At 39.8% G+C, this 14,428-nt stretch overlaps 2 protein-coding genes across 2 annotated transcripts in view; one reads left to right on the forward strand and one right to left on the reverse strand.

The window, feature by feature from the left end:
* The window catches only part of kbtbd4 (kelch repeat and BTB (POZ) domain containing 4), a 17,336-nt gene extending 6,125 nt beyond the window's left edge, over window positions 1-11,211 (reverse strand). The window contains exons 1-5 of the mRNA XM_034176390.1: window positions 11,201-11,211; window positions 9,258-9,268; window positions 7,268-7,746; window positions 7,038-7,179; window positions 3,418-3,524 (exon numbers count right to left, since the gene is read on the reverse strand). Coding sequence (XP_034032281.1) covers window positions 3,418-3,524; window positions 7,038-7,179; window positions 7,268-7,729 — 711 coding nt within the window. The 5' untranslated portion in view covers window positions 7,730-7,746; window positions 9,258-9,268; window positions 11,201-11,211. The remainder of the gene's footprint in view (window positions 1-3,417; window positions 3,525-7,037; window positions 7,180-7,267; window positions 7,747-9,257; window positions 9,269-11,200) is intronic.
* Window positions 11,212-12,807: 1,596 nt separating this feature from the next.
* On the forward strand, window positions 12,808-14,070 carry LOC117515103 (protein FAM180A). The gene is made up of 3 exons (XM_034175612.1): window positions 12,808-13,270; window positions 13,492-13,565; window positions 13,662-14,070. The coding sequence occupies exons 1-3, from the start codon at window positions 13,213-13,215 to the stop codon at window positions 14,004-14,006; spliced, it is 477 nt and encodes a 158-aa protein (XP_034031503.1). The 5' UTR covers window positions 12,808-13,212; the 3' UTR covers window positions 14,007-14,070.
* Window positions 14,071-14,428: the final 358 nt, after the last annotated feature.

Here is a 14,428-nt window from a genome sequence, read left to right on the forward strand (position 1 = left end):
GGAGAGACGGCATCCATCCCACTTTAGAGGGAGCAGCTCTCATTTCTAGAAATCTGGCCAATTTTTTGGGATCCTCCAAACTGTGACTGTCTAGCGTTGGGACCAGGAGGCAGAGCTGTGGTCTTATACACCTCTCTGCAGCTTCTCTCCCCCTGCCATCCCCCTATTACCCCATCCCCGTAGAGACGGTGCCTGCTCCCAGACCACCAATAACTAGCAAAAATCTATTTAAGCATAAAAATTCAAAAAGAAAAAATAATATAGCACCTTCAATTGCACCACAGACTAAAACAGTTAAATGTGGTCTATTAAACATTAGGTCTCTTTCTTCTAAGTCCCTGTTGGTAAATGATATAATAATTGATCAACGTATTGATTTATTCTGCCTAACAGAAACTTGGTTACAGCAGGATGAATATGTTAGTTTAAATGAGTCAACACCCCCGAGTCACACTAACTGTCAGAATGCTCGTAGCAGGGGCCGGGGCGGAGGATTAGCAGCAATCTTCCATTCCAGCTTATTAATTAATCAAAAACCTAGACAGAGCTTTAATTCATTTGAAAGCTTGTCTCTTAGTCTTGTCCATCCAAATTGGAAGTCCCAAAAACCAGTTTTATTTGTTATTATCTATCGTCCACCTGGTCGTTACTGTGAGTTTCTCTGTGAATTTTCAGACCTTTTGTCTGACTTAGTGCTTAGCTCAGACAAGATAATTATAGTGGGCGATTTTAACATCCACACAGATGCTGAGAATGACAGCCTCAACACTGCATTTAATCTATTATTAGACTCTATCGGCTTTGCTCAAAAAGTAAATGAGTCCACCCACCACTTTAATCATATTTTAGATCTTGTTCTGACTTATGGTATGGAAATAGAAGACTTAACAGTATTCCCTGAAAACTCCCTTTTGTCTGATCATTTTTTAATAACATTTACATTTACCCTGATGGACTACCCTGCAGTGGGGAATAAGTTTCATTACACTAGAAGTCTTTCAGAAAGCGCTGTAACTAGGTTTAAGGATATGATTCCTTCTTTATGTTCTCTAATGTCATATACCAACACAGAGCAGAGTAGCTACCTAAACTCTGTAAGGGAGTTAGAGTATCTTGTCAATAGTCTTACATCCTCATTGAAGACAGCTTTGGATGCTGTAGCTCCTCTGAAAAAGAGAGCTTTAAATCAGAAGTGTCTGACTCCGTGGTATAACTCACAAACTCGTAGCTTAAAGCAGATAACCCGTAAGTTGGAGAGGAAATGGCGTCTCACTAATTTAGAAGATCTTCACTTAGCCTGGAAAAAGAGTTTGTTGCTCTATAAGAAAGCCCTTCGTGAAGCTAGGACATCTTTCTACTCATCACTAATTGAAGAAAATAAGAACAACCCCAGGTTTCTTTTCAGCACTGTAGCCAGGCTGACAAAGAGTCAGAGCTCTATTGAGCTGAGTATTCCATTAACTTTAACTAGTAATGACTTCATGACTTTCTTTGCTAACAAAATTTTGACTATTAGAGAAAAAATTACTCATAACCATCCCAAAGATGTATCGTTATCTTTGGCTGCTTTCAGTGATGCCGGTATTTGGTTAGACTCTTTCTCTCCGATTGTTCTGTCTGAGTTATTTTCATTAGTTACTTCATCCAAACCATCAACATGCTTATTAGACCCCATTCCTGCCAGGCTGCTCAAGGAAGTCCTACCATTATTTAATGCTTCAATCTTAAATATGATCAATCTATCTTTGTTAGTTGGTTATGTACCACAGGCCTTTAAGGTGGCAGTAATTAAACCATTACTTAAAAAGCCATCACTTGACCCAGCTATCTTAGCTAATTATAGGCCAATCTCCAACCTTCCTTTTCTCTCAAAGATTCTTGAGAGGGTAGTTGTAAAACAGCTAACTGATCACCTGCAGAGGAATGGTCTATTTGAAGAGTTTCAGTCAGGTTTTAGAATTCATCATAGTACAGAAACAGCATTAGTGAAGGTTACAAATGATCTTCTTATGGCTTCGGACAGTGGACTTATCTCTGTGCTTGTTCTGTTGGACCTCAGTGCTGCTTTTGATACTGTTGACCATAAAATTTTATTACAGAGATTAGAGCATGTCATAGGTATTAAAGGCATTGCGCTGCGGTGGTTTGAATCATATTTGTCTAATAGATTACAGTTTGTTCATGTAAATGGGGAATCTTCTTCACAGACTAAAGTTAATTATGGAGTTCCACAAGGTTCTGTGCTAGGACCAATTTTATTCACTTTATACATGCTTCCCTTGGGCAGTATTATTAGACGGTATTGCTTAAATTTTCATTGTTACGCAGATGATACCCAGCTTTATCTATCCATGAAGCCAGAGGATACGCACCAATTAGCTAAACTGCAGGATTGTCTTACAGACATAAAGACATGGATGACCTCTAATTTCCTGCTTTTAAACTCAGATAAAACTGAAGTTATTGTACTTGGCCCCACAAATCTTAGAAGCATGGTGTCTAACCAGATCGTTACTCTGGATGGCATTTCCCTGATCTCTAGTAATACTGTGAGAAATCTTGGAGTTATTTTTGATCAGGATATGTCATTCAAAGCGCATATTAAACAAATATGTAGGACTGCCTTTTTGCATTTACGCAATATCTCTAAAATCAGAAAGGTCTTGTCTCAGAGTGATGCTGAAAAACTAATTTATGCATTTGTTTCCTCTAGGCTGGACTATTGTAATTCATTATTATCAGGTTGTCCTAAAAGTTCCCTAAAAAGCCTTCAGTTGGTTCAGAATGCTGCAGCTAGAGTACTGACGGGGACTAGCAGGAGAGAGCATATCTCACCCGTGTTGGCCTCCCTTCATTGGCTTCCTGTTAATGCTAGAATAGAATTTAAAATTCTTCTTCTTACTTATAAGGTTTTGAATAATCAGGTCCCATCTTATCTTAGGGACCTCATAGTACCATATTACCCCATTAGAGCGCGTCGCTCTCAGACTGCGGGCTTACTTGTAGTTCCTAGGGTTTGTAAGAGTAGAATGGGAGGCAGAGCCTTCAGCTTTCAGGCTCCTCTCCTGTGGAACCAGCTCCCAATTCAGATCAGGGAGACAGATACCCTCTCTACTTTTAAGATTAGGCTTAAAACTTTCCTTTTCGCTAAGGCTTATAGTTAGGGCTGGATCGGGTGACCCTGGACCATCCCTTGGTTATGTTGCTTTAGACGTAGACTGTGTTTCATAATTATTGTATGGCCTTGCCTTGCAATGTGGAGCGCCTGGGGGCAACTGTTTGTTGTGATTTGGCGCTATACAAGAAAAAAGTTGATTGATTGATATGTTTTTGAAAGGTTCATTTTGGCAGATATTTCTGGATAACCGTATTTCGGTCAGGCTCTCATCAAAGGCCTTTTGGATGGGACAATGTTACCTTAAGATTTTCTTGGAGAATGCAGGAAAACTCCTCTCTCTCAACCTTGTTGTGGTTTATCCATGAAGCAATGGCAACTGTTGGATTCTGAGAACTTGGAACACCATCTGAAAATTAATTCAAGGCCACATAAGATGAATTTCTAAAATATCTCTTCAAACTTTGATAGTCCACAGCAGTGTTTTTCATGTTATTGGGGGATTTTTTTGTTTGTTTGTTTGTTGTTGTTTTGTCAAATCATTACTGAATATAATTAGGGAAATCCATGCAACAGTTTTTGTTTAAACAACTAAATGTAGTATATATTTTGCAGAAAAGAGCTTTAAAAGTGATTGGCAACAGTCGATTTAGAGATCCATCTAATCCATTGTTCATTAAGTATAGGGTACTTAAATTTCATGATTTAGTTGATTTGAAATTACTACAAATAATGTACCAAGCGAATAACAATACCTTACCAATAAACATTCAAAATATGTTTGAAAAAAGAGTAAGTAGTTATAATTTGAAGGGCATAGAAGTCTTTAAAAAAACCAAGATTCAGAACCAAGATAAAGGAACGGAGTATTGCAATGAATGGTGTAAAATTATGGAACAACCTCAACAAAGAAATCAAAGAATCAAGGTCGCTTAAATTATTTTAAAAACGTACTAAACTTGATGTATTTCGTAAGTATGAAACTATGAAATAAGTCAGTGGGCTGTGACAAAGCCAAAAATGTAATCTGTTAATAATGTTTAGAATGTCTGAAGTTTAAAATGTAATCTATTAGGGATGTAGTCTTTTAAATAATGGTAAAAATGAGGAAAGAAGTCGGTGGCATGTGACAAAGTCGTAGAAATGCAATGATGTCGACTGATGATGCTTTGCAAGATTGTATTGTAAAAAAGGGGCAGAAAATATAAGACTTTTTCTTCCAAACTGCTCCTTTTCGTTCAATGGTTTGTAATGTTTTGTTAAAAATTTTGCTTTTCTGTTTTTTCTTTTAAATGAATGAAATAAATCCTCAATAAATAAATAAATAAATAGTCTTTTCTTTTTCTTTTCCATGTAGCTGCTGGTTTACAGTAATTTATGGACAACATGAAAATTTATATAGGACTTGAACCTTGCTGTACTATATAGTAATTTCTACTTTAACTTTGGTTAAAGTATTACAGATTATTTTAATTTTATGTACTCGTACGCACACAATCAAAACTAAGTAACATTTACAATATATAACATGAATGAAAACTAGTGACTGGCAATCATCATCTTTGGCAATCATTTCACAACTTACTGAACACATCAAATTTACATTAAATATTGGCTTGCATAAATTTTGACACATGTTGGCTGGCCGTTTGTCAGTCAGGCATTCAATGAGATACCTCAAAAAGACATGAATGAACGTCCATGAAATTTGAGGGTGAGGCAGGTTTCAGATCAAGGAACAGTGCATTTAGTCTTGGTGTGGATTGATAACAAGGAGTAGAGCTTCTCCTTGATTTATGGCCTTTGATCCTCTTCCTGCATTTGAACTTTAATCTCTTATTTTGATCTCTTTGACACTGTAATGAGGGATGCTGGTTATGTCTGAAAATCAGGATTAAAAGCCAGGACCTACAGATTTATCGCAATTCCATTCATCTTGATTGCAGGATCAAAGCAGGACAGAAAGACAGATAAACAAATAGAAACAAAAGCATAGCCTGTTTCACAAGGATCAAAGTTTAGTATTCAGGATTAATTATTTGGATCCAAAATTATCAGTCAGGATCGAAGCTCATGAACAAAAACCACTGATCCACTTCAAAACTATGGAGGATCAAAGATGAGGGACCATGATCAAGGTTTTGCCATGAGTATCAATGCTTGGTGCACAGGATCACAGATCAGGAATCAGAAACAAAGGTTAATGATTAGGATTAATGGTCAACAATAAGGTTCGAAGAATGTTAGAAACGATTGAAGAAAGAACCCTGTAAATATGAAAAAAGTGAAAAAAAAAAAAAAAAATATATATATATATATATATATATATATATATATATATTAAAAAATCTAACGTATTTTCTGGAGTATAAGTCATGTTTTTTGTTTTATTTTTTCTAGTTTAGGATGTCCTGTAACATTTACTCTGGTGTGGCTTATATACTAAAAAACAACTTTTTTTTTATTAATTATAACCATGATGACAATTAATAATTAAATTAAAACACTACACTTTTCACTTATGGTAACGGCAACAAAACACTTAACTAAATTGACTAAACCAATTGAACTACAAAAACACAAATCAATAACACTATCAAAGCAGTTAAAATAACATGAGTTGTTGTGTGGGCCGCTGAAGAGGAGGTACTGCTGGCCCACCACCACCAGAGGGCGCCCTGCCTGGAGTGCGGGCTCCAGGCACCAGAGGGCGCTGCCGCCTCACAGGAGCAGCCAGGGTGACAGCTGTCACTTATCACCTACGACAGCTGTCACCAATCATCTGATCTGCAGTGGTATATCAGCAAGACGACATCTCCACCTCTTTGCCGAGATATCGCTCTACCTAGGAGGTACAGTACTCAGCCGACTGTGTTGTCTTTTTGACATTAACACTTTGTTACTTTTGTGCGTTGAATAGCAGACATTTCTTCCGACGAGAGGTGGAGGTGGTTTTCCCACCATACGTGTTGCTGGGTGCAAACGCACCCACATTTAACTGTTTTTGTTCCTCGCCAGCAGTACCAGATCCGACACGCGGAGGCAGTGGCCACCTGGGAGTTCGGGACATGGCGGCTCCAGTATTCCCGGGGTTCGGTGGCGGAGGAAATCGTGTGGTTCCGGTTCTGCTTTGGACAGACGTTTCTTATCTTCGAGCCTGCCCACGTGACACATTTTGTGAATTGACTTCTTTGTCTATTATTGTAATCTGTTGTGTTTGTTGTGCTTATTCACAACAGTAAAGTGTTGTTATTTGACTTCCTCCATTGTCCGTTCATTTGCGCCCCCTGTTGTGGGTCCGTGTTCCTACACTTTCACAACAATGTAACAAAAACATTTAAAACCCAAAAACCCCAAACTCCCATGATGCATAGCAGCACAGCATCCATTGTTCCCTGGTTAGATAATATTGCTAATTTCTCCAAACATATTAGTCTTATCAACTTTTTGTTTTCACAGCATTCATCCTTGACCCAAAATACATAAGCATACCAAACAGCAAATGTCAGCTCTCTGCGGTTTCTGCATGATTGAAGCCATGCACACATATGCATGCACATCCATACAGAGGCCAATTGGCTATTATAATATAGACAATAATAAAAAGTACACAACAACAATGCACACAAATCCCAAATTAAAGAGCTGATAATGTAGAATAAAGGTGCAATTTATACTCCAGTGTGATTTATACTCCAGCATGATTTATACTCTGGAAAATACAATAATAAGAAGAGTGGTATGCCATTTCTGAGTTCACTTTTAGCATTAAATACACCTTCATACCATGTCCATAACAATCACAACAGAATGTTTTGCTGGAATTTGTGCACTGCATATGAGTGGTCATGAAAAAGGTTCACATCTGACAGACAATTGGGGTTGTTCCCCCCCACAGTACACGCTAAACAACAGGTAATACCTTTGATGATATCCAACAGCAAACAGAGAGGCAGACTGAGAAATTCTTCAGTCTGATGCAGTTGGGCCAGATGGATTTTAGCACAATGTTTGGCAGCAGTATACAGCTCCTGATCACTGTGTCTGTCTGCAAGCCACATCACCTACACAAAAACAGGCAATGATAAAACAGACACTACAAATACTAATTATGAATCTAAACTGCTGTTCTCTTCAAAACCAGTGAATCACCTGTAAGCAGTTTTTGACCTCCACAGTCCGAGAAAGGAAGCGGGAGCATTCTTCAAACAGAGCAGTCAACTGGTACATGTCTGCCATTTCATAGGTGTCTTGAAGTTCCTCCAGCCTCAGTTTAATAGTGCCGTGGTAAATGTAATCAATCAGCAGTTGAAAGACTGTGGTGCTGACATCCTTCAGTTCAATAGTGCGGTTGTGGGCCTCCTTCAGGTTGGAGGTGAACATTAAACGGAAGAAGCTGCTCTGTGCTGAAAGGACCAGTCGGTGTAGGTGGAACTCTTTACCGTCAACAGTGACAGTAACATCAGCAAACAGGCCATCCTCCAAGCACAGATCCATGATGCTCTTTACTACCCGGCTGGAGTGGGAACGGTCAGTGAAGGTGTAGCCCAGGAAGTAGTTCTCCTCTCCCACAGAGCCCCCAACACTGAGGCCTCCCTCCTCGCTGGACTCCATCTTTGCAGCTAGCTAGACTACAAGCCACAAATATACAAGTGTCCATTTTAACAACAGGCAGAAACATGGAAACTAGTGCTTGGAAGTTTATTGTTAGCACATTTAAATGAGTGACCAAATACCTTTGGGATTTATTCATGTTTGGGCTTAAATGTTTATTCAAGTAACCATAACGTCCATACTCATGAAAGGCACTGATTTTGAAACCGGAAATGATGTAGTTAGCGGGGAGATCACAGCCTGTGCAATATCCATCATCTCGACATGTAGTTACAATTTTTGGGAAGGGGCACGTCAGGCTGCAGAGAGGCTTGGAGGGAGTTAGCAACAATGCAGAGGGCTCTGGATGGTTATAGAGTTGCAGATACAGAGTGGCATAAAATGTAGGAATGGGATGACTAGTCATAATAGTCGACTATGACTAACTAACATCCGACTAGCTATTTTTTATTCGTCGACTAGTCGAAAGCCATTTATTAAGTTAGTTAGATAGATAGATAGATACTTTATTGATCCTTCACAGGAAATTATGCTGTTGCAGCAGCTCACACAGACATGAATTTCATACATCTATCATTAACATACAAGATAAAAATAAAATTAAAGTGCAAAGCCACGGACAACATCTTAACAGTCAAAGTGTATTAAACAGCCTAATAGCAGCCGGGAGGAAAGTCTTTCTAAAACGCTCCGACTTACACCTCAGTGATATCAGCCTGTGACTGAAGCTGCTACAGGTGATCACCTCCAGGGCAACGAGGGGGTGAGAATTGTTGACCTTAATGGCCTTGAGCTTTGAGACCATCCTCTCGGTGACCCGTTGGACTGGTGGAACTTCTGAGCCAACTACAGAGCCTGTTTTTTTTTTAAAGCTTATTCAGCCTGTTTCTGTCCTTCAAAGCCTATATAAAGTGAATCTTTATCCAGAATCTGGTTTTGGATCTGGATACCTCCAAAATTTAATAGCTTCTTCCATGCCCCAATATCTATCTGTGGTGAGACTCTGTGAAGTAGTTTTGACGTAATCCTTCAAAGACTATATGAAGTGAAACTTGATTCAAATAATGGCTAAATGACCGACTTTATAACTACTGTAAGCCACTTGACAGATATGTCTATAATTGACCAAACGGTGGGGTGTTTCGACAAAGTAGGAAGGACAGTCAGAACACACCTCTAGTTGAAAACTGCACACCAAAATTTCAGATTTGTTGTGAGACCAAGCCAGATTTGAAGGCGCCAACTTGGGCTCTAGAAACACTGATGTCTGAGTAACGTGAACAAACATGCCGATGAACAAACGATGACATAAAGATTTTACTTTACAGACGCAAACCTGATCGCTGAACGAAGGTTAGCTGTTATCAGCTACGACTTACGTTCGCCTACAACAACGAGCTCGCTAACGTTAGCTGACCATTTTCCGAATGAAATTGTCACCGAAAATCGTGCTGATTAAGTTAACACGAAGTCGTAAATGGCAAAGACACAACATTTTAAGAAAAGCGTAAAAAACAAGCATGTTTACCTTTGTCTACGCTACGATATCGTTCAGAAACACATTCTTCTTTGACGTTCACGACAGTTCGCAAATTCACGGAGCTGAAGGTGTATACCGCCGCCTACTGACCTGGCGAGGGTATGACCGGAACATAACGCCACAAAAACCATCTATTTCTTCTTCTCTGGGAGTTTCACCAGTTGCCATTCTTGTTGTTAACCAGTTATTACTTCTCTTCCTAATATTATTTAAATCATTCTACCTATTACTAATAAATAAATAATAAATAATAAGAATAGCCATCTCTTCTTGACCTTCCTGCTACTTTAGGTCAATTTTGGAAGGAAAACTGACACGTTGGTGACACGTTGCTTCATCCTACACACGAGCCAACCACCCTGGGTCTTGGATGACAACCATCCAGCCAGACAACTGCTCCATCCTCACCTTTTGAATGTAGGCATGTATCTACTAGTCCATGTGCCAAGTAGGTTTTCAGTACCACGTAAGGTGACAAAATGACACTTAGCATCCAGCCTCAGTTTATGCAAATTATTGCTTGGGTTAATAGGGTTCTATAAAGGAACGGTTTGCACCATCTGTCATGCTTAGTCATCATGTTACAGGGTAACATGTCACGTGTCATAGAATCCAACTCAACTCAACTTTGTTTGGCCTTTACTTTGGAGAACAAATATTAAACACAGTCAAAACTATTTCATTTATTATGTCCACCAAGGACGTAATAAAATCACTTATTTGTGCTTATTTGTCTGTCTGTCTATCTGTTAGCAGGATTATGTCAAAACTACTGCACAGATATTGATGAAAGTTTCACCACAAATGCATGGTAGGCCATGGAAGAACCCATTAAATTTTGGAGTTGATCCGGATCTGGATTCTGTATCAAGTATCACTTTATATAGGCTTTGAAGGATTGCTTTTAGCAGGATTATATCAAAAACTACTGAACAGATTTTGGCAAAATTTTCAACACAGATAAATATTAGGCCATGGAAAACTCTATTAAATTTTGGAGGTGATCTGGATCCAGATGCAGATTCTGAATCAAGTTTCACTTCATATAGGCTTTGAAGGATTATCTCAAAACTACTTCACAGATTCTCACCAAATTTGCACCACAGATAGATATTGGGGCATGGAAGACTCCATTAAATTTTGGAGGTGATCCGAATCCAGATTCTGGATCAAGATTCACTTTATGTAGGCTTTGAAGAATTACGTCAAAACTACTTTAGAGTCTCACCAAATTTGCACCACATATAGATCCTGGGGCATGGAAGACTCCATTACATTTTGGAGGTGACCCAGATCCGAATCCAGATTCTGAATCAAGTTTCACTTCATATAGTCTTTGAATGATTACGTCAAAACTACTTCACAGAGTCTCAACAAATTTGCACCACAGATAGATATTGGAGAGGGTGGGGAAGGACTTTGGACAGACCTGTAAGCCCAAACGGATAGTGTGGATGAACTGGGAACGTCTGGAGGAGCCCACTGTCCGACAGATCTTCAACTCACACCTCCACCAGAGCTTCTGTAGCATCCCTGTGGAGGTTGGGGGCATTGAACCATAATGGGCAATGTTCAAAGCTTCCATTGCTGAAGCTGCAGCGTGGAGCTGTGGCCTGAAGGTCTTAGGTGCCTCAGGGGGCGGCAACCCTCGAACACCGTGGTGGACACCGGTGGTCAGGGAAGCCATCAAACTGAAGAAGGAGTCCTTCCGGGATATGTTATCTCATGTGGACTCATCAGACCACAGCACACTTTTCCACTTTGCGTCTGTTCATTTCAAATGAGCTCTGGCCCAGAGAATGTGGCTGCGTTTCTGGATGTTGTTGATGTATGGCTTTTGCTTTGCATGGTACAGTTTAAACTTGCACTTGGAGATGTAGCGACAAACTGTGTGAACTGACAATGGTTTTCTGAAGTGTTCCTGAGCCCACACGGTAAGATCCTTTACACAATGATGTCGGTTTTTAATGCCTGAGGGATCAAAGGTCACAGGCATTCAATGTTGGTTTTCAACCTTGCTGCTTATGTGTAGAAAGTTCTCCAGATTCTCTGAATCTTCTGATTATATTATGGACTGTAGATGATGGAATCCCTAAATTCCTTGCAATTGAACATTGAGAAACATTGTTTTTAAACTGTTGGACTATTTTTTCATGCAGTTGTTCACAATGTGGTGATCCTTGCTTGTGAACGGTTGAGCCTTTTGGGGATGCTCCTTTTATACCCAATCATGGCACTCACCTGTTTCCAATTAGGTGTTCTTTGAGCATTCATCAACTTTCCCAGTCTTTTGTTGCAGGCATCCATTTCACATAGTCACCCTGCTCAGCATACCGCTCTCATTGAAATCTCTATTTTGGCATTGTAGGATAGCTCGCCTACAGACTGAGCTTGTCGGACTACTTTCGCCACAGTGCTCAGTGTGCCGCTCTCATTGGAGCGACAACACACAGAATGTGTCTCTTCCCAGATAGATCTCTTTCAGTGCAGCTTCTTGTTCTGACTTTAACACGAAGTTAACACCCACATCTTTCATCGCCAACTGTAAATGGTAATCAAAACATTCCAATCGTATCTTTCTGAACTCTTCCGCATCAAACTCCATCGTGACAATGTTTACAATGTTCTTGAGCAATAACAGGTGAAGTTGCTCATGAACTTTAAGTTTCTTAAATATTTATTACAGCCACTCTTCAGTTATCTCTTTATAATTTTATTACTGGTAAATTTTAGAATTAATTTACATGAGATATACTTATTATCTCACGGTAATTATCATAATTATCTGGGAAATACTTTTTGAGCAGGAATTCATCAAGCACATCGTCTGCGAGTGCATACTAACACAGAATACCCAGAAACTGGCTAGGCATTTGGCCAAAATGAGAGCGTCCACGTTTAGCTTGCCATAAACTAGGCTAGTGGCGCTTGTGAGAGTGTAGGTGGTAGTATGCCATTCCTCCAGAACCTGCACAACAACATGATTCAAAGAGTTTGTAACCAGACTTGGGTGTGAGTGGATCAGCCACACCTTTTTTTTGGCCACTGCAGGGCCACTGAAATTGTAAATTCATTATCCCTAAAGTCAAACTAAAGCCCATGGTGAGGCAGCGTTTTATGACTATGGCCCATGTCGGTGGACGGTGGAACATCTGTCTGAGGACCTGTACAGTGTCTGGCCCTGTCAAATTCAACATTTATAGGTTTTATTCTCTCTCTTCTTGGGTGTATAACCAAGTGAAATACAGTCTGTGGTTCAAACACCAGATTTCTTGCTCACAAGACCAATGTTTGATAGATAATAAGTCCCTTTGGCTTCTCCCTTAGGATCACCACAGCAGATCCAAGGCGGATCTGCATGTTGATTTGGCACAAGTTTTTTGCTGGATGTTCTTCCTGATGCAATTCTGCATGGGCAGGTGTGGCCTTGAACTGGAAACCTTCTACACTGAAAGCAAGTGCAGCTAGATAGATAGATAAAAATGAATTTTGACCTACCAGGTGGTGTCGCTGCCTCTCTGTGGCTATGTTGTGTTATTATACTTCTCATTTTCAGAAGTGTGTTGTTATTTTTGATGTACACAATTTATATGTATACACCAGGTGAACTAAGGGGAGCGAAACACTGAATGTTACACTGCCACCACGGGCTGTCGGGTTCACACTATATCCAACATTTCTTCAAGCATATATACTGGATAAATATTCTGCACCTTACTCTGGTTTTTCATAGTCGTCACCTGGTTCACACTCCTTCATGATCTGCAGCTCTGGTATTCAGAATTGTGTCTCTGCTTCACAGCCAACTGGCTTCTTCCCTCTTTTTCCAAGGTGGAAAAAAATCAATGGTATTCAGTCTGCGTCTCCAGTTGGATTCACAAAAGAGACTCAAGCAAAGGAGAGAAGAACACAGTGATATCTATCATTACTCCGAGAGAGAAGAATGGAAATGAAAATTCAACTTAAAATCTGCTTTCAGGTCATAATGTTGCTGTGCTCGGGTGAGTCAAAACACATTTTAAGCTTTGTTGTTGTGTTACATCAATACGATTTGCATGCACATGCAAAATACAATGAAAAAGTGTTCAGTACCTCCAGTATTCCACAGTGTGGAAATGATTAGGCCAGATTGACTAATGTACAGTAATACTGCATGCACGCAGCATTGAGGACTTCCACTGAGTGCGTTTCCTAAACTGAAAAAAGCTGTTTTTTATTTTAGATGTGGCCACAGGAAACAGTCCTACCTCACAGATAACTGGCACACCCATATCTCATACAAACCTCATTTTTGAGGTATTTTCTTCCATTTTTAGTAGTTTCTACTTTTATAAGTCACATTCTGTGACTGTAGAGTGAGAGTGAATCTTTAATTCTGGTTTATTCTTGTAGATCTTGTTGGCTGGGGTAGAAATCGATCAGGACAATAACATTGTACTGCTCGACAAGGAAATGGCGTCAATGAGGTCAGGGCAGACCTTCTTGTCTCAGATAAATGACAACATTCCCAAAAACCTGCTCTCCGTGGTGGAGATGGTGACCGCACTACTGGACCAGAGCTGGTCACTAACGCAAATCCAGTTTGAGACAATCGTCCTGACCATGGTGTACTCGGCCCACCAAGCGAGGAAACAGGAATCACGAGGGCAGCAAGAGGCGTGGGGTGAAGTACTTGTTCAGCTGGCTAACATTACCGTCCAAGAACTACGTGGTCATCATCTCATCTTTTATGAATAATATTCCCAGTGCAGCTTTCTGTGTGAAGAATCTATACTCAATAAATCACTTATTCTAAAAACAAGCATCATAACCTTTTATTTTTGTTTTTTTTGGGGGGATTGTATGTGTGTGTGTGTGTGTGGGGGGGGGGGGTGAGCTCTGCATACTTGGTGTTTTACAGATATGAAGAGTGAAAGAAAAAGACGGATGGAATTTTGTGCTGGGACACAAAATTCCTCTCATCTCAGAAAGGGATGAAGGGAATTGCCAAGGCCCACGTGTATCTGATGTTACAGAAATAGATCACACTTAATCTGCAAAATTCCAAGATAGCAGGAGTTAATCAGTACGTAACAATGCACAACATAGGTGGCTGTTATCATGTTTGAAAGATGAACAACAGAATTTATCATATCAGCACCATTTGGACAAATTATGTC

Source organism: Thalassophryne amazonica, chromosome 8, assembly GCF_902500255.1.
Source record: "Thalassophryne amazonica chromosome 8, fThaAma1.1, whole genome shotgun sequence".
NCBI classification, from domain to species: Eukaryota; Metazoa; Chordata; class Actinopteri; order Batrachoidiformes; family Batrachoididae; genus Thalassophryne; species Thalassophryne amazonica.